The 22,343-nt window shown below is 50.4% G+C and overlaps 2 protein-coding genes, 1 long non-coding RNA gene and 1 pseudogene across 3 annotated transcripts; 2 read left to right on the top strand and 2 right to left on the bottom strand.

The window, feature by feature from the left end:
* Window positions 1-3,404: 3,404 nt before the first annotated feature.
* Window positions 3,405-4,619, bottom strand: LOC120640268 (expansin-B5-like). Its single transcript, XM_039916121.1, has 5 exons — window positions 4,358-4,619; window positions 4,148-4,260; window positions 3,834-4,027; window positions 3,748-3,763; window positions 3,405-3,689 (listed from the first exon to the last, which is right to left on the bottom strand). The coding sequence occupies exons 1-5, from the start codon at window positions 4,581-4,583 to the stop codon at window positions 3,405-3,407; spliced, it is 834 nt and encodes a 277-aa protein (XP_039772055.1). The 5' UTR covers window positions 4,584-4,619.
* Window positions 4,620-5,942: 1,323 nt separating this feature from the next.
* Window positions 5,943-7,287, bottom strand: LOC120642711 (annotated as a pseudogene).
* Window positions 7,288-9,891: 2,604 nt separating this feature from the next.
* On the top strand, window positions 9,892-10,794 carry LOC120640267 (glutenin, low molecular weight subunit-like). Its single transcript, XM_039916119.1, has one exon. It carries the CDS (start codon window positions 9,892-9,894, stop codon window positions 10,792-10,794), a length of 903 nt encoding a protein of 300 aa, XP_039772053.1.
* A 4,186-nt stretch (window positions 10,795-14,980) lies between these two features.
* LOC120642710 lies at window positions 14,981-16,069 on the top strand. The gene is made up of 2 exons (XR_005662715.1): window positions 14,981-15,014; window positions 15,718-16,069. It is a non-coding gene; the product is annotated as an uncharacterized LOC120642710 (long non-coding RNA).
* Window positions 16,070-22,343: the final 6,274 nt, after the last annotated feature.

The following is a 22,343-nucleotide window of genomic DNA, read 5'->3' as shown; positions in this document are numbered from 1 at the left end:
TAAGACTTACCCGACCAGTGGGTATAACTTAGCCCACATACCTAGACATGCAAGACATTTGGCTGGTGGTTATTTTGCAGAAAAGCGACTAAAATAATTTCTTACTTTCAGTATTTTAGCTCCAGATTCTATACAAATTAACTCTAATCTAATGTTTGCATGAATCAACTATGGCAAATATGTTGGTGCAATCAAATAATAATTCCATGTGTTCATTGTCATATTTATACTTATCCTCCTCATTCTATCATGAGACTACGATGCAGCAAAGAGATCAAGGCCTTCATAACCGCGAGACACGGCGAATCAATTCGATTTAACCTTGCAAGGTGGACCTAACCAACACGGCACGCAAAAGCCCCGTCGGACCCCATGCACCGACCTTTCCCCTCCCCGCCTCGAACTACAGAACCGCCCCACCAATATATGGTAACCCGAGCTCAACGTGAGATCACTAAAAGTAATATATGCATCACCGTTTCTCCGCGACTACTCGACTACCCCAGGAGGTGTGATGGAGTCATGTACTTTCGAAGCAAGGCAGTACTCGGCTTACCGGTTTCGACTACCTCCTACCCCCGGCATGCGGTTAGTACAATTCAATCCCCGATCAGCACTGCCGACAATGACCGGTCCTTAATCGACACAAACGGGACTAAGACACCCAGGAACCCTGTCCTGCTATCATACCTATGTATCCTCATCATTTTCCGTCCGGTCTCAATTCTCCATTTATTCCATATCAAATTCAACATCTCATGTACTGAAATATAATTATATCTCATATCTCGCGAGTAACCGGAAATTACTCAGCCTCTAAACATCCTATATCTCGCAAGTGACAAGAAGCCACTCGTCTTCTACCGAGATCCATTAAGCATAGCTTTTCTATCGTCCTATACATACTAGTACAACTCAAGAAAACTTAGGGATCATGCAATTAGAGTTCCAAACAATTCCTAAACCTAATGCACAAGCAATAGAGACATATATAGGTGTCATAAATTTAAAATAATAGGATGTGCACCGGGGCTTGCCTTGAGTCTGCGGCTCAGTGCTAAGGTGAGATGGGCCTTGGGCTGACTCCCCACGATCCTCCTGCTGCGGGGCTTGCCCCTGCGGCTCCTGTGGCTCCGCAACCACCTCGTACACAACCTCCTCCGCCGCGGCTGCTACACGTGTGCATATACATATGATATGAGAGAATGCATGCATGACTTGCAAAAATTATAAGTAATCAACAACAAAATCAATTTCTAACCAATTGTGCCAACTAACCCTAATTGAACCCTCTCAGCCCTGCTAGCACCGGTCAGACCAGTATACCAAATCGGTCAGACCGGTCTGGCCTGTGTGCGACTCGAGACCAAAAATCCGGAGTATCCAGACGTATTCTCGGAGTATCCGGACTCCCAAGTCCGGAGAATCCGGACCTAAACCCGGAATGTCCAGACTGCCACAAACCCGGAGTATCCGAACACATGGCCGGACTGTCCGAACTCCTACCGGTCAGACCGGTCCCTCCGACTGGTCAGACCGGTCCTACCCAGACCAAAATCTAGGATTTCTTGGCGCGGCGAAAATCGCCCACCAACTCCAAACCTCTCCTAGGAACTAGTTCATGGGTGCATTTAGACGTGTTTGACCAAAGGTAATCACCTAAAATCATCTAGAAAAGGAGATCGACCCATCCCTATCTAAAATACCTTGGGTGAGTCCTTCCCCCGCGAAGAGCTTGGATCCACGGCTCCCCAGGGAGGGAATCGAGGAGGAGATGATCCACCACGCTGATTGAAACCTTCCCACGCCTTGGAATTGATTTGAGTGAGGGATTTGGAGAGGGAGGGTTTGGGAAGAGGGCAAGCTCGGGAGGGGCGAGCTGAGCTCAGTGGGGATGAGGGAGTGGGTGAGGGAGGGAGTGAGAGGGTGATTTAAATACTGTGGGCCTAAAACGGTTGAAACAGGCCACACCGGTCAGACCGGTTTCCCGACCGGTCAGACCGGTCCGGCCTAGGCTGACAATCAAAGTTTCAGTTTTTTGGTGATTTGTCGCGTGAGTTTGAAACTAATGGCCATGATTAATTTACTTGGTGATTAACACACCAAGTGTTACAGCCACCGCGAGCTCCTCCGCTCACTGGGAATTCGCGCGGGCGCTAAGAGCAGTCCCAATTTAGACTCTACTATGGTGTCTAAGTATATTTGTAGTCCTCTATTTATAGTTTTTTTTGCTGATGTGGCACCCTAATTATTGAAAAGAGAAGGAAAAAATAATACTTAGTTTCTAGATAAGACCTTAAGTCTATGCGTCCTTCAATGCTAAAAAAAACAGGGAGACTTGCGTTATGGAGGGGCGTGAAATCCATAGATCTTGTGATGGAAGAAAAATAATAAATAATTTTATGTATAGAAACAACTATTTCACACTTTGTATTAAGAACTATATTTTTTTATGATGAAATCTTTGAGGCTTGAAACTCTACGAGTGGAGTGTGTATCGGGACTGACCGGACGTACGTCTCCGCCGGCCGGCTCCTGGCGCCATCCGCAGACCAGCGCAGCACAGTGGGTCGCGGCGGCGGCGTCCCGTCGCTCGCATGTGGTCAAGTCAAAAACGCATGGATCACGGCAGCCCTGCACGTCGCTGTAGTTGTTGGCCCATGCAAGGCCCATCAAGGGGTCTAGACGGAGGACATGGGCCCGTCAATGGGTCTGCAACGGAGGACATGGCTGCATGTGTATACCATTCATTTTGACTGCTTCATCTGTTTATAAGCAATTTTGCATTTGGTTTCGCTAAGTTAGGGACATCTTTTGAGGATTTTATTTCAAGTAAATAGTACTGGAGTTAGGGGTGAAATCTAAAACTAGGGCAAGAGTGGAATTAAGAAACATCCCAAGGGTGAGAATAGTTTTGAGCCCAAATGACTTTCAGACTCCTGATGTCTGACTGAAAAGGCCAGCTTTCCACCTATCAAGTCCCTGAAACTTACAGCTCAAATCTTAAAATCAGAAGAGTAAAGTAAGATCCAAGGGAAAATATTTCGCATCTTTCGTCAGAAGCACAACCATAGCGGTCGCCGACAATGTCTGCCCTCGCAACGTCTAATTGGTTGGGAAAGACAGCGAGGCACAGTGGCCTCTAGAGTCTGGTTCGGTGGTGACTGGTGATGAGGAACCAACTGTGCATCACGAGAGAGGAGCAGAAGCAGATGCATGGTGGAGAAAGTCGATGGTCATGCACTCATGCTGGTAGTTCGCATAGCTCCTCGTAGCTAGAAATTTTACACCATCTCGCGCATTTCCGACCCACGTGACCAACTTTTTTTGGCAGTTGACAGGGCAAGAGTTCACAGACCGGAGCATTAACCTAAAAAAAAAATCTCTGCACTGCTAATAACGCCTTAGGTGGCGTAGTTCACCGTGGACCGGTAGGTCCTGCCGGCGCGCCAGCCGGCGGGGATGGCGTTCCTGACGACGAGCACCCTGCCGGCGCCGGAGGTGAGCCGGACCGAGAAGGGCGCGCGCAGCGGCTTGCCGGTGTCGGAGTTGGCGCGCCACATGGCGCCCCACGCGTGCTTCATCGGCGTCCACGCGCCGCCCGGCTGCATGATGTCCACCGCGGCGAGGTCGCCATCGCCGCTCTGGTACTGGATCAACACGGCGAGGTAGAACGGGTTGGAGCCCGCGTCCACCCGGAAGGCGATCCCCATGCCGTTGTAGTTGCACGGCACCCTGCCAAAATATACTAGCTCTCGTAAGCCTCCGTTACACACTCGATCGTGTGCGGTAGATCAATTTCACTAAATTGTATGCTCCAAGCTCAGCAACACCTCTTGTATTGGATCTTGAGGACTCCTGCGGCGCGGAGGCGGTCGGCCATGCCCCGGCTGGCCATGGCGCCGAAGGCCGTGCCGCTCATGTCGAAGTGCGCCGCCTCGGCGAGGCACACCCCGCCGGGGCAGGAGTCGGTGATAGTGACGGTCACTGGACGGCCGGAGCAGGCTTTGTTGCCGGTGCACTTAATCTTCGTATTAGCACGACAGTACAGACATTGTTAGAACTTATTAGAACACGGATGTACGTACATGCACACAAAATTAAGAAAAACTAACAGTGCCCTCGCTAGCTCATAGTAATTACTAACCTGATAGCACGCGCCGCAGCCTTTGCCGTTCTTGAAGAGGGGAGGGCCGGCGGCGGCTATCATCGACGAGAACGGGCGCTGGCTGACGGTGCCTTGATAGCCACACGCACCGCCTGCAAACGGAACCCGACATGCCATTACAGGAGGTCAGGAGCAGCCACTACTACGCTTCACCTGCGCTGATCGATCAGTATCCGTGAATGTACTTACCGTCGCTGCCGGCGCCGTAAGGGCTCCCGTACCACGTCGCGCCGCCCGATGACCACCAGCCGGCCGCCGGCACTGAGGTGGTGTACCGGCTGGTGGCGGTGTAGTTCCGAAGATAGATTGGCCTCGAAATCGGATCCCCGTGGCAGGAAATGGGGGTTACAAGAAGTGACAGGACTGGCAGCACGGCGAATGCCGCAATGGGGAATAATGCAACCGGAGAAGCCATTGATTGCCTCCTCCTTGTGGAGAGAGCGCTTGTATGGAGCAGCTTCTAGGATTGCTAGCAGGCTCTCTGGACCTGAAGCTCGATTGGGTTTCATATATAAGTAGCAGCTAGGAGATGGTTTTAGGGGATCACGTCACATCGACTTACAAATTAAACGTGAGATAGAGAAAAATACGTGCACATGCAGCCGCAGCACGAACGTGGCAATTTGTTTGTCGTTTGAAGGGTGCGGGGGCTGAAATATTGTGGTCAATTCCTGAGCTTCGGGTAAACAAATAGCACAGGGGCAGTTCGCATCGGTTGAGCATGTGTTGCAATTCAAGAAGTCGAACAACTTGCACGCGTAAATATTTGCGCAATTTGTGAGGTTTTGATTATTAAAGTAGTTGTGCGCGTTTCGTCAAATGGTGACTCGCTGCTGATATCATCGTTGCACGTACGGTACTAGTACTTACTGAGTACCCTATACATGTGCTTTCGGGCTTAATCAGGCCTACTTTTAGGCCTTATTTAGTTGCAAAATTCCAAATCTATCACATCAAACGGGAATCTTATATGCATGAAGTATTAAATCTAGACAAAATAAATAACTAATTGCATAATTTGTTTGTAAATTACAAGATGAATCTAATGAGCCTAATTAGGCCATGATTAGACACTAAATTACTACAACAATTGCTACAATAACCATGCTCTAATGATAGATTAATTAGGCTCATTAAATTTGTCTCGTAGTTTACAGACAAGTTTTGTAATTAATATTATATTTAGTCTATATTTAATACTTCAAATGCGAAAAGATTCTATTTCAAAAACTTTACACCCCGCAACTAAACGAGACCTTAGTTTACCACAACAAGGGAGCGCTTAGAGCTGACGTGCAGTTGTATATATTTTCTTTTCAACAAGGCCGTGGCGCGCAAAAGAGCTGACGTCGGCTATTTTCAGTTAGGAGTGCATTTAATTTTTTTATTTTGAACAAGGACGTGGCCATCATTTTGCTCATCCAGAAAAATATTGATTGATATTTGTTTGTGCTGCAATCAGTTTTTACACAACAATCATGAAGCAAAATAATTAATTAATTCATGTTTATCGTCATCTAGTGTTTTTCCCGGCTGGTAATTAATACTTGTGAATAATTCTAAAATTATAGTAAGAAATAAGAGAGGAAAGGACATGGAGTACACTACACATGAAAATATGAAAGAGGGAGCTGCCATTATTACACACGATTGAAATATTACTTGGCATTGGCTAATTAATTAAGGGCGAAGAGGGGAGAACTAAAGAACACCACTGCGCCTCCTCCTCCTCTTCCTCCCGGATGCCGTTATTTCTGGGTACTATTAGTGTACATCGAGCTAACATCCACGGCAGCAACTTTGACGGGCAAGCAACCACTGTGGTGACTTGCTGAGTCCCATACAAATGACACAAACAGCTAGCACATAGCTACATGGTGAAATGGCTTTATTTATGCCTATATATACGGATAATTAGTAGTTGACAGTTGCTTGGTAGGCGGAGCCGGGCTTCCACCCGGTGGGGATGACGTTGCTGGCGACGAGCTGCTTGCCGGAGCTGGAGGTCAGGCGGATTGACAAGGGCGCCTGCAACGCCGACCCGGCGTTGTACTTCCAGACGGCGCCCCACGACTGCTGCATGGGCGCCCACGCCGCCCCGGCGCCGTTCTGCATCAGCTCGACGCCGGAGAGGTCGCCGTCGCCGTTCTGGTACTTGACGAGCACGGCGAGGTAGTTGGGGTTCGAGCCGGCGTCCACGACGAAGGTTAGCTGCACGCCGGGCCAGCTGCACTGCACGCTGCACGACACAAGTGCGTTCGTCGTCCAGACACAGATCGACGCCATTAGAAGGAATACATAAAGTAGCCAGTATATCGACTACGTGTTTGCAATTTGCATGCACGGCCACGGGCCGGGGGCTTACCGGGTGTACTGGATCTGGAGGACGCCGGCGCCGCGCAGCTGGTCGGCCTGGCCGGGCTTGGCCATGGCGCCGAACGCCGTCCCGCTCAGGTCGAAGTGGACCGGCTCGTTCAGGCACGGGCCGCCGGGGCACTCGTCGGTGATGACGACGGTCACTGGGTTGCCGGAGCAAACCTCATTGCCGGTGCATTTCACCTGTTGGTGATGATAATTAAGGCAAAGGAATGGTTTGTGATGATCAGTAAGTCCTGTGTGAGCATGTACATCTTTAATAAAAAAAACCCATGTCAGTCGCGTCAGCTAGATATACAGTGAATAGGTACGCACCTGGAAGCAAGAGCCGCAACCCATGCCGGACTAGTAGACGGAAGGGCTGCCGGCGGCGATCATGGACGAGAAGGGCGCCTGGTCGACGGCACCCTGATAGCCACATGCACCACCTACATGTACAAAGCAAGCCCGAATGTTTTGCTGAGACATGTATAGGCATGCATGGATTCTAATTTTCAGTTAACTGACACCCGATATTTTCGGGCATGCGGTATATACCATCGCTTCCAGCCCCATTAGCGGCGCCGTACCACGTCGCGCCGCCGTCGGACCAGCTGGAGAGCTTGCGGTGGAACTCGATGGATGCGCAGGGATGGAGGAGCGAGACGAGAGCTGCGACGGCAGCGAAGGACATGAGCAGGGACTTGGAAGCCATAGCTGCTAGTAGCTCTTTTCCCTGTGTCTGGTTAGCTTCCAACGATTCGGAGGAGAGAAATGGAAATGGTGTGAGCTGTGTGTGGGTGGAAGCTTGTGTTCCTGCTGTATTTATAGGCAGTCAAACGGTGTGGCCGTGCATGCATGCATGCATGAATGGAGACAGATCTCCTCTGTTGGATTGTGCATCGGGCGCACATGGCTAGGGTTAGCGATCAACATTGTTGAGCACAGATGAAACAATTTAACAAACACACCAGCTAACTGACCTAGCGAGAGCCGAGAGCTAGCAGACTAGGCCAGCCGGTTCTTTTAGGGTCCCTGGTGAGAGATGAGCAGGGAGGTTATCGATTCCAACAGGCTTGGCTTTGTACTATTCGTCTATTGGAGTACACTAAGCAAGCAAAAGCTTGCTGAGGCCAGCAGCAGGTTGGCACGAGGGGGCCCGTATGTGCGCTAACATTACTGTTGGCAGGTCAGAACGGCCGTTATTTCGGTTGGGCACGGCTGCTAATCCCGAGACGGCTCTCCTCTTCCCGGTCAACTACACTCCCTGCCGCCTTCCCGGATCCGCGCTTGCACGCATCTAATCCGGGACCGCCGGAGATCTCGTCGTCCTCCAATCAAGTCCTCGCCAAGTCACGACCGTCACCAGTGGCGTAGCTAGGATTTGGAGCTATGGTGGTCCATTTTTTAATTTTTTTACCCGCTATAAATTTAACATGTCGGTAAAAATATTAAGATGAAAGTTTATTTGACTACGCTAAGCACCAAGGGATTCCAATAATATATTATTTTCTAGTGACATAGAATAAAATAAGATTTTGTGCACCTTATGGCTGATGCCTGATGGTGAATTGTTGTTGCTGATGGAAGCCACTATGCACTAGCAAATAGATGACACATTGCTGATCACAGCCACTAGCAAATAGCAGATGCGTGATGCATCATGCATCTCTAGCTCAGTAGCTCTACGGAGAGATTTGAAGGGAAAAATAGAAACATGGCTAAACAAATAGGGTAATCGAAAGAAGATTTTGAGGCGTACTGCAGAGCACTCACATGTGCTGCTCGCCTGCTTGTCGACTCGTCGTCCGGCGCCCGCCACTGGCCCATCGGCCGTCGCTGCCGCTATGTGTCGTAGTAAAAAGAGAGATCGGAAGGGTGCACCCTCTGCGTTTGCGGAATAGGAGAGCAGTGTTGCAGTAACACGAAAGGTACCAAGTACGGCACATGGGCTGCTGTCATCCAAATTTCCTATCTTTATGGGCCTTGGATAGGCCGAGCGCAGAGTGGTCCGTGGACCACCCGGACCACCATGTAGCTCCGCCCCCTGACCGTCACCACACGCCGGCGCCGTCCCCTGCGGCGAGCGGCAGAGCAGAGCTTGCCGGCCGTGATCCACTCGCTGATCCCGGACAGTTCTGCCGGCTTCCTACCCGACCGCGCGAGCGAGAGTTCGGCGAGCGCTGACGTGCGCCGGCCGGCTCCGCTCCGGGAGCCATGCACCGGTGGCCGGTGCAAGCACAAGCACGACGACGCTCGCGGCGTCGCATCCAGCCGTTTCTTCACGTCGAGGTCACGGGGTGGTTCGGTTCGGATCGGCCGCATGGTGGGAGCAGCAGGCAGGCCGGCAGATTCAAGACAGGCCGGGGCGGGCCGTGTGATTCGAGGCAACGTTTAGTTTGGGCCTATCTGGTGGAGCAGAATGCTGACGGGGAATAGAGTTTGGCCCGACCGCGCGTGTGTGTTCCAGTTGGATCGTTCCCCTCCCTGAGCTCCCTCCCGCTTTACCTGTTTTCCACGACTCCGCCCATCTGTCCTAGCGTCTGACGACTGGTCGAGCAGCACCACCGCCCCTTCGTCTGGTCTTCGTCGGGCCCTGCCTTTCGCCGGCGACGAGCATCCGCCAGGCATCAGGTACCCTCCGACGGTCCGACCCTTCCCTTCCTGCTATGCGAAATCGAGCACCCGAAACCCTTTTACAAGCTAGTTTTGTATATGAAATTCGCATCCGACCGAAGTATCTTGCCAAGCGTCGTCGCTCAACCACCATGCCCGATGCCCTGTTTATCCCTGAGGGAGGCCCTGCAGAGAAGGGAGATCAAGAGGCACGCCAATTCATCTTGAAAGTAAGTGTATGGCCTGACTTCAAATCCTGATGGCGCGATGAGTGCCTGAACTTAACCCACTTCTCCAATGCTGGTACTCTAATTGAAGGTCAAGAAGACAGTCGAAAGATGCCTGGAGCAACGCATGAACAAGGCGAAGATGTTCCGGGTGATCCGCGAGGAGGGACTGCCCACATGGATCGCGTTTGCCGGTGAGATCACACGTCGATCACCATGCATCTTGTTCGTATTCGCTTAAAGTCTTATCTTGAATCTCCACATTCGCCGATCGGCACGCGTCGACCTCTCTGACCTGTCCGCTTGATTCGATCGGCGTCCAGTGTTCAAGGAGCTCCGCGAGCAGAACCGCGATTTCTTCAGGGAGTACTACGGCATGCACGACCTCAAGGAGCAGCGCGAGAAGCTTGGCCGTCTGATCCAGGCGTACCGGCGAGCAGGCGGCAGCGCCGCAGCCGCCGGGACGCGCGCGCTGGGGGGGGGGGGGGGGGGGGGGGGGGGGCGCCGACGACGGCCGCCGCCGTGATGGAAACCGATGCCGCGGCCAGCATAATGGAGTGGTCGGACCAGCAGACGGAGGCGGATGCGTGGTTGGACCGGGAACTCGCTCGCCTGGTGACCAGTTCTTCGACCGGAGGCGGCGACGAGTCTGCCGGCGCCGCCTTGCCCCACCAGCAGGCCGTGCATTGTCCGGGCGGCCAGCAGCAGCCACATGACGATCAACAGGCGGCGTACAACGACAGGCTCCGAGAGATGGGGTGGGCCGAGGAGGCGGTGGCGGTGGCGGCGCCTACCCTGGCCGGGCAGCAGCTGCATGACAACGAGCAGCCGGAGCCGGTGGCCAACGGCTTGTTCCAAGGGGTGGCATGGCCCCTGCAGGCGGCGCGTTCGCCGCCGGGGCAGCAGCAGCTACCGTATCAGCAGGAGCAGGCGGCGCGCTTGCCGGCCGGGCAGCAGTTACAGTACCAGCAGGAGCAGTTTGCAGTGCATCTGCCGGCCAGGCAGCAGCCACCTTACTATGAGCAGGAGGTTTATTTTCCGGCCGATCAGCTGCCACGTTACCAGGAGCAGGCGGTGCATTTGCCGGCCGGGCAGCAGCTACCTTACCAGCAGCACGGTGTTTATTTTCCGGCCGACCAGCAGCCACGTTATTACCTGGAGCAGGCGGTGCCACTGCCGGCTGGGCAGCATCAGCTGCATTACCAGGAGCAAGATTTGCCGGCTGGACAGCAGCAACATTACAAGGAGCAGGATTTGCCGGCCGGGCAGCAGCTGCATTACCAGCAGCAGGCGGTGCATTTGCCGGCAGTGCAGCAACCAATGTACTATTGCCAGGAGCAGCTGATGGCCAATAATGGCGGGTTCCAAGGGGCGCCGCCGCCGACATTGGCGGCCGATCTTCCCAGTGACACTCTCATGGATCCCTGACCACTGTCGCCGCACGGCATCGGATGGGGGTGGGGGGGGGGGGGCAGGTGCAGCAGGCTGAACCTCCGGGGCAACGATGGCCAGGTGCAGGCGCCGATCCATCGCCCTCGTTTACACTGCTGGCGAACCAAAACTTGTACGGCGGCAGCAATGGTGGACGTGTTCAGTGATGTAATGTAGTTCTTCAGGTGAATTTGGAAATCTTCAGACATCGGTACATGCAGATGTCAGATGTGATTTGAAAAATACTGCAACCCAGTTCTTTGTATGACAGGGTTGAAGCCTGAAGCTTTTGCTTGTTCTGCAGCACATATACTTGCCTCCTGATTCTCTCTATATATTTTTTAAGTAATTCCGGATTCTTTATAGGGTCCTCAAGCGCATCAGACTCCTCGGCATGTTTGGTGAGCTTGCCGCCCAGGATGCGCTTGCTTTTGCTTGCCGTGGTGGTCATTAGAGGCCTAAATGGGCTGGACGGGACCGAACCGGAAGGCGCCGATGGCATCTATGGAGTTGCAGCCCATCACGAACGATGGTGCCGTTTGGACTTAGCGAGGATGATATGAAACGTCAGCCTGACCTGAGCGACCGAGCCGTCGGCGCAGCTTGGGGCAGGTACAACGTGGCGTCGACTGCCGTCGACATGCAGCCCTTTTTGCAAAAAAAACCCCCACGGAGACGATAGACGGCGCGGAGCTTTTTGCCAATTTACCAGTCCAAACAAGTGCGCGGAGCTTTTTGCCAATTTACCAGTCCAAACAAGTGGCTTCGCCGATTTACCACGTCTAAGATCAGCTTCGCCCATTTACCATAACACTTGCACTTTGATTATCCAGCCACAGAGACCACTCTACCCCTGGCTCCACCCATCAGATCTTTCTTCTCCAGCCATCTCCACCCTATCTGCCCCAGACCGGCGGTGACGAGCCCAGCCCCTCTACGCCGGCTTCTGCACGGCCGCGGGGAGCGGGGGGCCCTGCCCTCTCTGCGCCGGCTGCTGCGCGGCGGTGAGCGGGGGCGCGGCGGCGGTGAGCCAGGGGAGCGAGGGCGTGACGGCGGTGCGGCCCCTGCCCCTTTGCGCCGGCAGCTGCGTGGCGGTGAGCGAGCTCTTGGGCAGCGCCACGAGCGCCGGCGAGGATGAGCGGTCAGAGAGGAAGTGGCTGTTCTCAACTTGACGGAAGCAACGAGAGACGAGGGGAGCTTTTTGCCGATTTAGCAGAGGTGGACGAGATGGGGAAGAAGGATATGACGGGTGGGGCCAGGAGTAAGCCGGTCACAGTGGCTAGATAAGCAAAGCGACCACGTTTGGAGTGGTAAATCGGCGAATCGATTGTTTGCGATGGTAAATCGGAGAAGCCTAATGTTTGAAGTTCTAAATCGGCAAAAAGCTCGACGGCGCGGCCGTCGTCTCCTTCGTCTACGGCAGGAGCTCGTGCTCCGAGCAGGGTTTTATTTCCCAACCGGTTTCCGGTAACCGCCGGGCTCCGGTTCCGGTTTACCGGACCGGTTTGACCGGTTACCGGTGGAAACCGGTTGAATTCAAATCCAAATTCAAATAAATTCAAATTTTCCCGTGCAACCGGTTCCGACCGGTTTACCGGCCGGTTTGACCGGTTTACCGGCCGGTTTGACCGGTTTACCGGCCGGTTTGACCGGTTTGAAATTCAAAAGCTCCCGTGCAACCGGTTTACCGGCCGGTTTTACCGGTTTACCAACCGGTTTGACCGGTTTACCGGCCGGTTTGACCGGTTTGATCGGTGGGCCTTCATGGGCCGGTCCATTTTTTTTCTTTTTCTTTTTTGATTTAACTTTAAATTCCCACAAACTATACTAAATGAATGAATTTTTGAGAAAATTTGACACCATTAGATTCATCACACCTTGAAGTATTTTTAGGAATTTTTTGGGAATTTTTCATTTTTTGAATTCAAATTTAAAATTTGAATTTTGGCCGGTTGGGTACCGGCCGGAACCGGAACCGGACCGGACCGGTTTGACCGGACCGGTTCCCACCGGTTTGGTTAACCTTGGCTCCGAGAGAAGTCGACGACTCCTCGCACCTGTTGTACGCCTTGCTGCCGGTCGGCGATAGCTACGGGGATCTGATGCGCGTTGGCGCACGCGCGGGGTTTTCCCTTTGCTCGGCAAATCCTCGCGCCATTCTTCTCCCCCGAAATCCCCCTCCAAGAGCCATCGAGATACTCCCAAAATCCGAAGTCATCCAACACTATATACAAGCGGAGGCGGCGGCCATGCAGCAGGAAGAGAAGCAGGCTGCGGCAGCGGCCCAGGAGCTACTCAAGGCGGAGGCGTTGCGGGAGCAGAAAGCTTTTGCGGCGCAGTCCAGGAAAGGTTCCTCGGCATGGTCGGCGAGGAAATCGGCGGGGGCGCAGAAAGGGAAGGCCATGGGGGGGAGCTGCGGCAAGAAAAACAGCGGAGGCGCAGAAGGGGAAGGCCAGGGGGAGCTGCAGCGACGCCAGAGCAGGTGAGTTCCGGCCGCGCCGCCCATGTGCCGGAAGCTACTCCTCTGATTTCCTTCACCAACGGAAGCCGCTTCTTCGACGGTGCCGGCATCTTCTTCAGCGGTAGCCCGATGACCATGGACTGAGGGACCGGAGCCGGCGACCACAGGGGTGAATGGGAGCCGATCAAAATTTCTTCAAAATTTGAATCGTCGGCCTATATCTCGAAAATCACCCAATCCCTCAAGCGTTCTGGTCAAAGTTTGGAATAGCTATGGAAAAGCTAAACCAACACAAAAGGCCTCAAACGAGCGAGCGAAACCACGAACTAGATCGGAAGCGAATCGGAAAAACTGCAGAACTGATCTGCCTGGACCGGTCTGACCGGTCGAGTCTGTTCAAAAACTAGCAGACCGGTCTGACCGGTGGCACCCAGAAAACCCCCGAAAACTTGGATTCAAACGATGAATCTCAACCAAACGACCATGAAAATCGATGAAACTTGGGGGATAGCTTCGCCCCTACCCCGTGAACATATCCCTAAGAGATCTCGTCCTAAAGATCAACAAATCTTGAGAATTCGAGGAGAGATCAAGAAGGATTGGAGTTTTCTCAAAAACTCAAGAAATCCAATTCAAAAGAGCTCGTGATTCCAGAGGGTTTAGGACAGGGCTAGAAGCACGGGAATCGCAGCAAAGAACTCGTAGCCTCCTCGCAATCAAGTGCGCCAAAAACGAAGTCGAAAATCCATCACACAAGGGCACAAAACGAGGAGATGTGATTGATTCAAAAAGCCCAGAGGGCATGAGGAGGTTAGGGCCTCCTTTCCCAATCAAATCCACACGAGGTCTCACAAATCCATCAACTGAATCTACTCTAAAGAGAAGAACAGAGGGAGAGGAACACAGGGGCGGCGACCTGGGAGATAGAACAATTCACGGATACAATACAAAAGCCACCCTTAACCTAACACAAGTGAAGGGGTATTTATACCCGCGGGACCGGTCAGACCGGTACGCTGGACCGGTCAGACCGGTTGGTTAAACTGGTCAGACCGGTGCCAGGGACCGGTCAGACCGGTTGGTCTGCAGCACCCCCTGTACACGATCTCATCCGGCGGCCGAGGTTCTTTCTTCGAAATGAAGTCTTCTCCGCGATGCCGCCATCTTAATGAAGATCAGGTCCGCGGTTTTGGAGGGTCCGCGAAACCCGGGTAGGTGGCCGGTTTTGAGAAAACCGCCAAAACTCCTCGCGCGGGAAGATTCCCGCCTCCACGCCGTGGCCCTAGACGCCGTTCCCACCTCGGCCTTCTGATGGCCCTAGACGCCGCCCGACGCCCGTCACCTCCTCGCCCGCAGCGAGGCCCTAGACGCCGTCGACGTCCGTCGCCTCCGTCAGTCCCGAGACCGACGCCCGTGCCTCCACGACTTGGCGTCTTCAACCGCCGTCCGACTCCTTGGTTTTGTGGCGCAAACCAAGAAACCCGCCTTCCGTCGCCGCTTGTGCCCTCGATCCAGGAGTGGACGCCACAGCTGCCGCCCGGTCCGAGCTCCGGTCCCGGCTGCCCTTCACCGCCGTCCACCGCACGGTCCATCGGCCACAGCACCTCCACGGCAGCTCCCCGTCGACACTCGACGCCTGTGTACCTGCAATCCAAAGACCAAGTGCACGATCACACCACACGGTTGACAATTCATTCATCACAGGCAGGATAGAGTACTCACATTCCTCATGGATGCCACATTCCGATCCTACATGGTACTGATTCATCCTCGATTTTCCTCAATGTTGCTCTCAATCGTTATCACTATTGCCGCGTGGCATCTGTAGTCTCCCCTCCCCTATGCTTCGCTACTCGTGCTTGCTCTGTTGCTTGTGCTCGAATATCAGTTTGATATAAAATTGTAAATTTATCAGTTTAGTTTTGATGCTATTCGTTTTTCGTTTGAGGTCTGCAGTTGTAATAAACCTGGTTGCCAGTTTGTTCAACCTATATGGAATCTGAAATCAGACTAATAAGAAACAAAAAGAGTCATCTTTGAATTAATAGAGGAAAAAATTTCTGCACTTCAGGGTGCGTATTTGGAGACTGGTCAGACTGAAACTCACGAAGTTTTACACCAACAGGAAGAATGACAATATCAAGTTCATCAACTCTTTTTACTGCTTCCACTTGCCATTGTACGCTCTTTAGCCCACAATTGTGCAATGCCAAAACCAGGGGAGTTGCTCAAGAAACTATGCTCCTGCTGTGAACCTAAATGCTTTGTCAATGAAGTTAAAGTTAAAAAAGCACAAGCAAACTAACGACAATGAAGTTAAAGTTAAAAAAGCACAAGCAAACTAACGAAGCACAGCAGCTTTTTATTTTGTTTCTCACAGGATATAGTTATGTATGGATCGTTGTGCATACCTGAATTTCTTTTACAAGTGGTTGGATATGATTCCTCTTTCACTCCAGGTGATTTTTGTATTGACACATCTCCCTTCCATTTTGTACTCGATGTCGCCTGGTGATTGTCCTACTGTGCCTGATGGTGATTATCCTACTACGCCTGTGTCCCATGGTGCTGATATATAGTGGACATCAATGCAAGTTTTGAGAAGGGCAAAGATATATATAGACAACTGAACTGCCATCTATTGCTTATTTGAATGCCACCAACTGAATGTATTTTCATTTATTCGTGTATTCATGTGTATATATACATGTTTATTTTAAGAGTCATACGAATTATTTGAATGTATTGTGCATTCTCTCATGTATGCAATAAAATGACTACAAAGATCAAATATATATTAGACCACCATGAGTTTGTGTGTCAAAGGACGAATTAATCACCATGCAGACAGCTCATTGTACAAGCTGTCTGCTTAGCTGTTTGTTTGTGACAAAAAGACAGTAGTTGTCTGCAAGGTTGTACATGTCACCCGGTTTATCCCGGCCGCGCATCAAATATTGGTGAGAATATTTTCAGCGAGGATAGAGTTTGCTCGGCGTTGGGCGGCGTTGGGTCCCAACTGCTCAGGGAAAATTTTGACTATGTACATGGGGGAAAGGCAGCGAGGAGAGGGTGGTAGCGATGGAGTCGGGGAGGGGAGGAATAGAGTTTCAGGCGTCGCTGCCAAAGATCATCACAAGCAGTGCTGTCCTGTTTTGTTCCAGGCACGCGCCACCAACTCGCCATGAGCAGTGGTGCTCCAGACGCCGGCACAACAAGACTCCCATCACGAATAGGGGTGGTAAAGAGCCCAAAATTATGAACTAGAAAATCTAAGGGCTGGGCTCTAATCGTATACAATTTTGAGTTAAAATATTTAAGGACCTTGTTGGGCTGTGAAGAGGCCACTAAGACCATGGTCCATTACCACCCCTAATCACGACTCACGAGCGGTCAGAGGATAAATAAGTAGTATTGATGATAAAAAAACTTATATCATAGTACTAATGATATAAAAATACATTATAAGTAAGCACTAATGATATAAAAAGTTAAATGTAATTACTCTAACTTATTTATTTTATAATTAAATTATTTTATATGTGGTAACACTTATTTATTTAATGATGGAATCTTCTTTTATATGTGTTAATTATTAAGTATTTATCAGGTAACATTATTCTACATCCAAGGTGTAGTGTTTATTCTACACCTAACCGTCAAATTACTAAACCAAATATTCGTATTACTCAATCATATGGAATAATCGAGTGTAGTAGTTATTACTGAAAAACTGTCTAGCAATTAGGTGGGTGTAGCTACACCTACGCTGTAGAATAGCACATGCATTATTTATAATTAATTGGATATATTTAATTATAAAAATTATATATTGCTAACTATTCTATTTTTATTATATATACTTATGTAAATGCGCTATATATTTATTTTTTTACTCACAAATTTTGATCTACTATAATATCATTGATAAAATAAATTGGTATTCGTGACGCTATCATCCAAACCCAAGGCATTCGAATCCAAATTAGCATAGATCGCCAGTGTTGATTTCATCCCGGCGGCACCCTTGCCACCGGTGATATTGTTTGAATCACCACCTACGGCTGATGAGTGGCGTGCTGGCTCACTGGCATTGCTATCGAATTTGGCCGCGAAATAACCTTTTACTTTCTTGTGGCTGGCATGGTGCCCGCCGAGGGATTGGTGCGAGGTGAACACCTTTTTGTTGGCTTTGGACTTGAACAAGTTGCGCGATGAATACCAGGGCTATCACTACTCCCCATTGGAGATGCTAGTGTCACCAATGTGCGGTAGTAAGCTAGCTCATTTTTATCCCAATTCTTCTTTGAAATCTGCATCAGTTCATTTTGATAAGTTTTGGGTTGATCCAATGAACCAAAAAAACAAATTAGCATAACTACCCATTTTGAATTGTAGTGGTCTTCTGAATTGTGGTGATTCTAATTTCACTTTCAAATCGTAGTGCATATTAGTACTTTGCTATGATTTATGTTGTTATAAGTAGCGTTACTAGTATTGTACGCTGCTACCACCCACTAGCTAGAAGCACTATGTTTCTTTGGGTGGTGTTGTTCACACTTATAGTACACATGTCGCCACAACCTGCTATAAATGATTCCTCACTAAGCTAAACCTAGGTATGTAGTGCTATAGGTTATAGAAGGCAGACATGACCTGCTTCACAATCATTTTCTTATTATTTCTATCTTTTCTATGATTTCTCAACACTACGATTTACTGTTATAGACTAGTTTCATATTAGAGACTTGATGTATTGTGGTTCTCTACTTCTATAATGTTATTTTCTTTGACACGGATCTCTTGTTTCTTGTAGAAGATCATGTCAGATTTTCTGCAGAGGTGGTCGGAGGGCCTGGTGCCGGACGAGTTCGGCTTCTACCTATTGTCCAGTTAGAATAATGCGCAGCCATCAAATCGATACTGGGAGTACCTTCTTCGCAGCCAATGAAGAATATGGGAGGGGGCCGGGAAGCGTTGTTGGGAGAAGGATTTTGGGGCTTTGGCTTCTACTATGCTAGGGGTGGGAGAAAGAGGAGGGAGTGGGTGCCATGCCTGAACGAAGAGGGGGAGGTGGCCACGAAGTGAAGCCGTGAAGAGGATCCTTCCTCCATTATATGTGAAGGGGGATCCTTCTTGGTAGGCGGTAGGCTGGTCGAGGCCGTGTTGAAAAGAGCAAGTCAATCTCTAATAGACGAAAGCCAACCCTGCCATCGGGCCAAAATCGAGCGTTGGTGAGGCCACGTAGTCTGAATTCGCGAAGCTTCCTACCTCAGTTTACCATTTGGACCGTTCCACGCGACCTTCCGTCCAAGCAGCGCCTCACCCGCCCCCGCCTCCAGTAGTCGCGCCGGCCGTGTGGCCGTGACGGTACCACCTTCTCCGCCGCTCTCCCTGCAACAGCACGAGTAGTTGCGGCCACAGTTCGTTGCAGCAGGCAGGCCCGATGCCATTGCCAGTCGCTCCCATACCCCGCAGCATGTGGCGGAAAGGTGCCCTGGAGGAGGACCACACCGCGGTGCCCATGGTGTATGCTGACGCACTGCCGCCACAGCGGGGGTAAGCTGTAGGGGCGGTCCCAAGGAGCGAGATGGAGGGGCTCGGGCGCCGCTGTGAAGAGGAGAGGCCGAAACCGCCAAGAAACGCGCCCCCACGAGTAGGAGTTGCCAAGCCCGGAAGCCCCGTCCCTCAGCCCGTCACCATCTTCACAACAGCGGCCTCGCCGTGATCCTCCAGGGGATCCCATTTGGTGGCTTCGGTCACATTGGTGGCATTGCTATCTCATCTGAAATCGCCACCACACTGGTTGAGACCGTGGTGTACTGCCTTGAGACAACAACAACCTTGATTTGGAATTGTTAAGTTGGAGCTCCATGTGCAGTCGAGGACAGATGATGGTGGTTGCTCCTGCTCCCATTCCATATTCTGATGCTCAACAACACCTCACTTGTGGACCATGCACACCATGTGCTCGATGATTTGCCTATGCAGTTGTTTCAATTACTGACCAAATAACCATATTCAGAGTTTTGCAAAAACAAGAATGAAAGTGTCCATATATGCAGCTGACAAGGAGATCTAACTGATGAAAGATGTAAATAGGAATCAGAGATATTCAGGCTACTATCCTTGCCTAAGGTAACAATTCTCAGACATAAATTTAACTGTTGGCTCAGATTAAACCAGTTAAATTTTTCGTTAGGGACATATTCTGATGTTAGCATACTTCTAACGATGTAACCATAAGTTTCTTGGCCATGTTAAATGCCACCGCTGAAGCTTAGAATAGTTCACCTCTGCACAACTACCATCTCCCACTGATGATGTATGATTAAGTTCAGTTTGATATATTGGGGGCACTCAAGTTGCTGTACAATTTGTATCAGGTGACGCCATCATATTGATGGCGGAAGCTAAACCTCTTCTGTATACAGGAGAAAAGCTCTTGATGTCATAACAAACCTCATTGTCTTTGCATTTAGAGCAATTTACAGAAGTTGGGCCTCCTAAACTCATAATCACAGCTCAAATCCAATTCGTTGTCTTCTTAGGTTAGTTCACAATTCATATAATTTCAGTAGTTACTGTCAACTTAGGATGAGTGCAATAGCATATTGTTTGAATGTGAGAATAACTGGAGATAACTATGGTAGAGATCCTGCCATAGAGGTTTAGCATATATGCTATGTATACAGAGAATACATAGTTCAGAGTATATATTCTAAGTCTTACTATTTATATATGCTATCATATTTCTACTTAAAAATAGTATCTAATACAGGCTATCAAGCCATATTGACACATAAACAATGGCTCAACATTCAAAAGGGCGCGGCAAAGCCGCGCCAAGGTTTCTAGTCTTTTAGACTATTCTCCACCAAGCAAGGAGAAGATATTTTTTATGGAGCAATATAGAATTAGTAATAAGTAAAACTAGAAAATATTAGAGTATTTAGGAATTCTCTAGAAAGGGGACACTCATCCTAATACCCTAGCCCCCCTTAGCCCCTATAAATAGAGAGGGGACACTCATCCTAATACCATAGTGTTATCGCCATAAATTAACAGGGTTAATTTATGGGCCGAAAGCAAGATGGGCTTAAATCAGAAGATTGAGGAAGGCTTGTAAATCGGCTCCTGCGTGAGCATATGGGCCACGTTGCCCGTGTATCCTTAGATTTAGTTTAAGGTTAGAGATAGAGTCCAATCGGGACAAGATTAGTTTAGATTGTTTCCCAAGTCTCCGGACTATAAATATGTATCCTTTGTTATTCGTAAAGGGAGCGTCATCACGACTCGCAAACAACAACTCTCGGCGCATCGCCACCCCTAATCCTAGGGTTCCATCCAAGTAAGTGCCATGCTGCCCTGATCGGTTCTTGCGATCAGGGCAGTATTGTTCTTGCTTTTACCTTGGTATTACTCGTACTGAAGCATTTTTGATGGCGAGTAGTACTAGTTATCATGATGTTCGTAGCATGGCTTTTAGTAGATCTTTTGTACTTCGTTGCTTATCATCTGCGAATATCATGTTGTCTCTGTGCAGTCACGTTTCAATCTCTTGCTAGTTCTTATCGCATAGAATTAGTTGCACAGGGGCAACACCCTGCTTCTTTCATGTTTAGTAGATCCGATCTGTTATGGTTTGCTCTTATCTTAAGAGTTGGCATAATATCTGCTAGGTCAGGCCTTGCAAACGGATTGGATGATCCGGTGGCGTAGTAGATGCTTTATGTTAGCCTTGATAGGGATTGTTCCGGGAATCGGCTCTTGCTAGTTCTTAGGCCTCTGTTTTAGGTTGTGGTTTAGTTGTCTGTTACGTTCGCTAGGCCTAGTCACGTGTAGGATGTTCCGATCTAGCAGTGAAGCTGTTACCATCGTGGATTAGATCAATTAGATTTGACTGAAGCAGTTTTATAGTGATCTGCTCTATTTATCATATCCGGATACAATCAGATCCCGTCTGACACCGGGACTCGATCGGCTCTTCAAAGCCGATGCAAGAGTCATCCCGGGGAGCCGACCACGGCTCGGACTTACGTTTACACGTGTCTTTGTATGCAGGAAACTGTTCGGAACACGTCTGCACCCTCCTGATCGGGTATAGGTCAGGTGGCACGCCCGGTTTTCACACATCCTCCGGGCGCGTGACGGAAATTGCGGGCCGTCGACGAGGGAGCAGTGCCTCTAGCGCCCTAGCAACCTCCCGGCTCTTCGTGTTGCCTGTCGTTGCTCGCCGGTGGGTTTCGATCGACAACACATTCTGGCACGCTCGGTGGGACCCTCGGCAACAACATCCACCGCAATGATGACCGGAGCTCAAGATCAAGAACCCGCTCCCAAGCCCGTCACATATGAAGAGCTTCCTCTGAACACAAGAAGAAGTATGATGAGATCAAAGCTCTGCTGGAAGCCGATCTCATCGGCTCTTTTGAGAGGACTCGCAACCATGGCATCAAGTGGAAGGGGTTCTCACCAGAAGGCGCTTTGGACAATGTAGATCTGTCTGTACCATCTGAAGAATGCACCAGAGCCCTGCGTCAGGAGATGAACTACATTGTGGCCCATGCGCTTCATCGGCACTCTCAGAGCTTGATGAACGAACTCGAGCGCATGGCGCATCGCGTCATCCAGGAGATAATCAAGAACCAGTACTCTCCATCGGGGCCAATCCTGGGGAGTCACACAGAGGAAGCTGCACTGCATTCTAGGCCGCAATTGCCATTCTCATTTGCAGCTCCCAGACCACAAAGCTCGCCGATCTACGTCGTCCAAAAGATCGGCGGTGATCCTGGAGAAGGCCAGTTCCTCACCGAGCCACCTAAAGAGATTCCGCACGGCTACACGTGCGCCTACATCCCTGACAGCGTCAGTCCAGCACGCTCGGTGCAGATGGTGAACCCAGGAGCTCCTGGAGCAGATGCAGAAAAACAAGCGTGGCTGGCAAAGTACGCTACTGGGCCGAGTGCTGAGCCATCGGCCCTAGGAGTTCTTAGTGTGGAGCAGGTCAGTGCAATACTCAGAGACCAGTTCAGCATCCTGCCCAAGAGGAAAGCAATCGGCTATTCCAAGCCGTATCCAAGCG

Source organism: Panicum virgatum, chromosome 7K, assembly GCF_016808335.1.
Source record: "Panicum virgatum strain AP13 chromosome 7K, P.virgatum_v5, whole genome shotgun sequence".
In the NCBI taxonomy this organism is placed as follows: domain Eukaryota; kingdom Viridiplantae; phylum Streptophyta; class Magnoliopsida; order Poales; family Poaceae; genus Panicum; species Panicum virgatum.
The sequence above is the reverse complement of the archived record's forward strand: the minus strand, read 5'-3'. Positions and strand labels throughout refer to the sequence as shown.

Coding starts and splice junctions, on each gene's coding strand:
- LOC120640267 (XM_039916119.1), top strand. CDS start 9,892: ATGGAAACCGATGCCGCGGCCAGCATAATGGAGTGGTCGGACCAGCAG.
- LOC120640268 (XM_039916121.1), bottom strand. CDS start 4,583: ATGGCTTCTCCGGTTGCATTATTCCCCATTGCGGCATTCGCCGTGCTG. Junction 4,261..4,357: donor TTACGGCGCCGGCAGCGACG/GTAAGTACATTC, acceptor TTCCGTTTGCAG/GCGGTGCGTGTGGCTATCAA. Junction 4,028..4,147: donor GCTGCGGCGCGTGCTATCAG/GTTAGTAATTAC, acceptor GCTAATACGAAG/ATTAAGTGCACCGGCAACAA.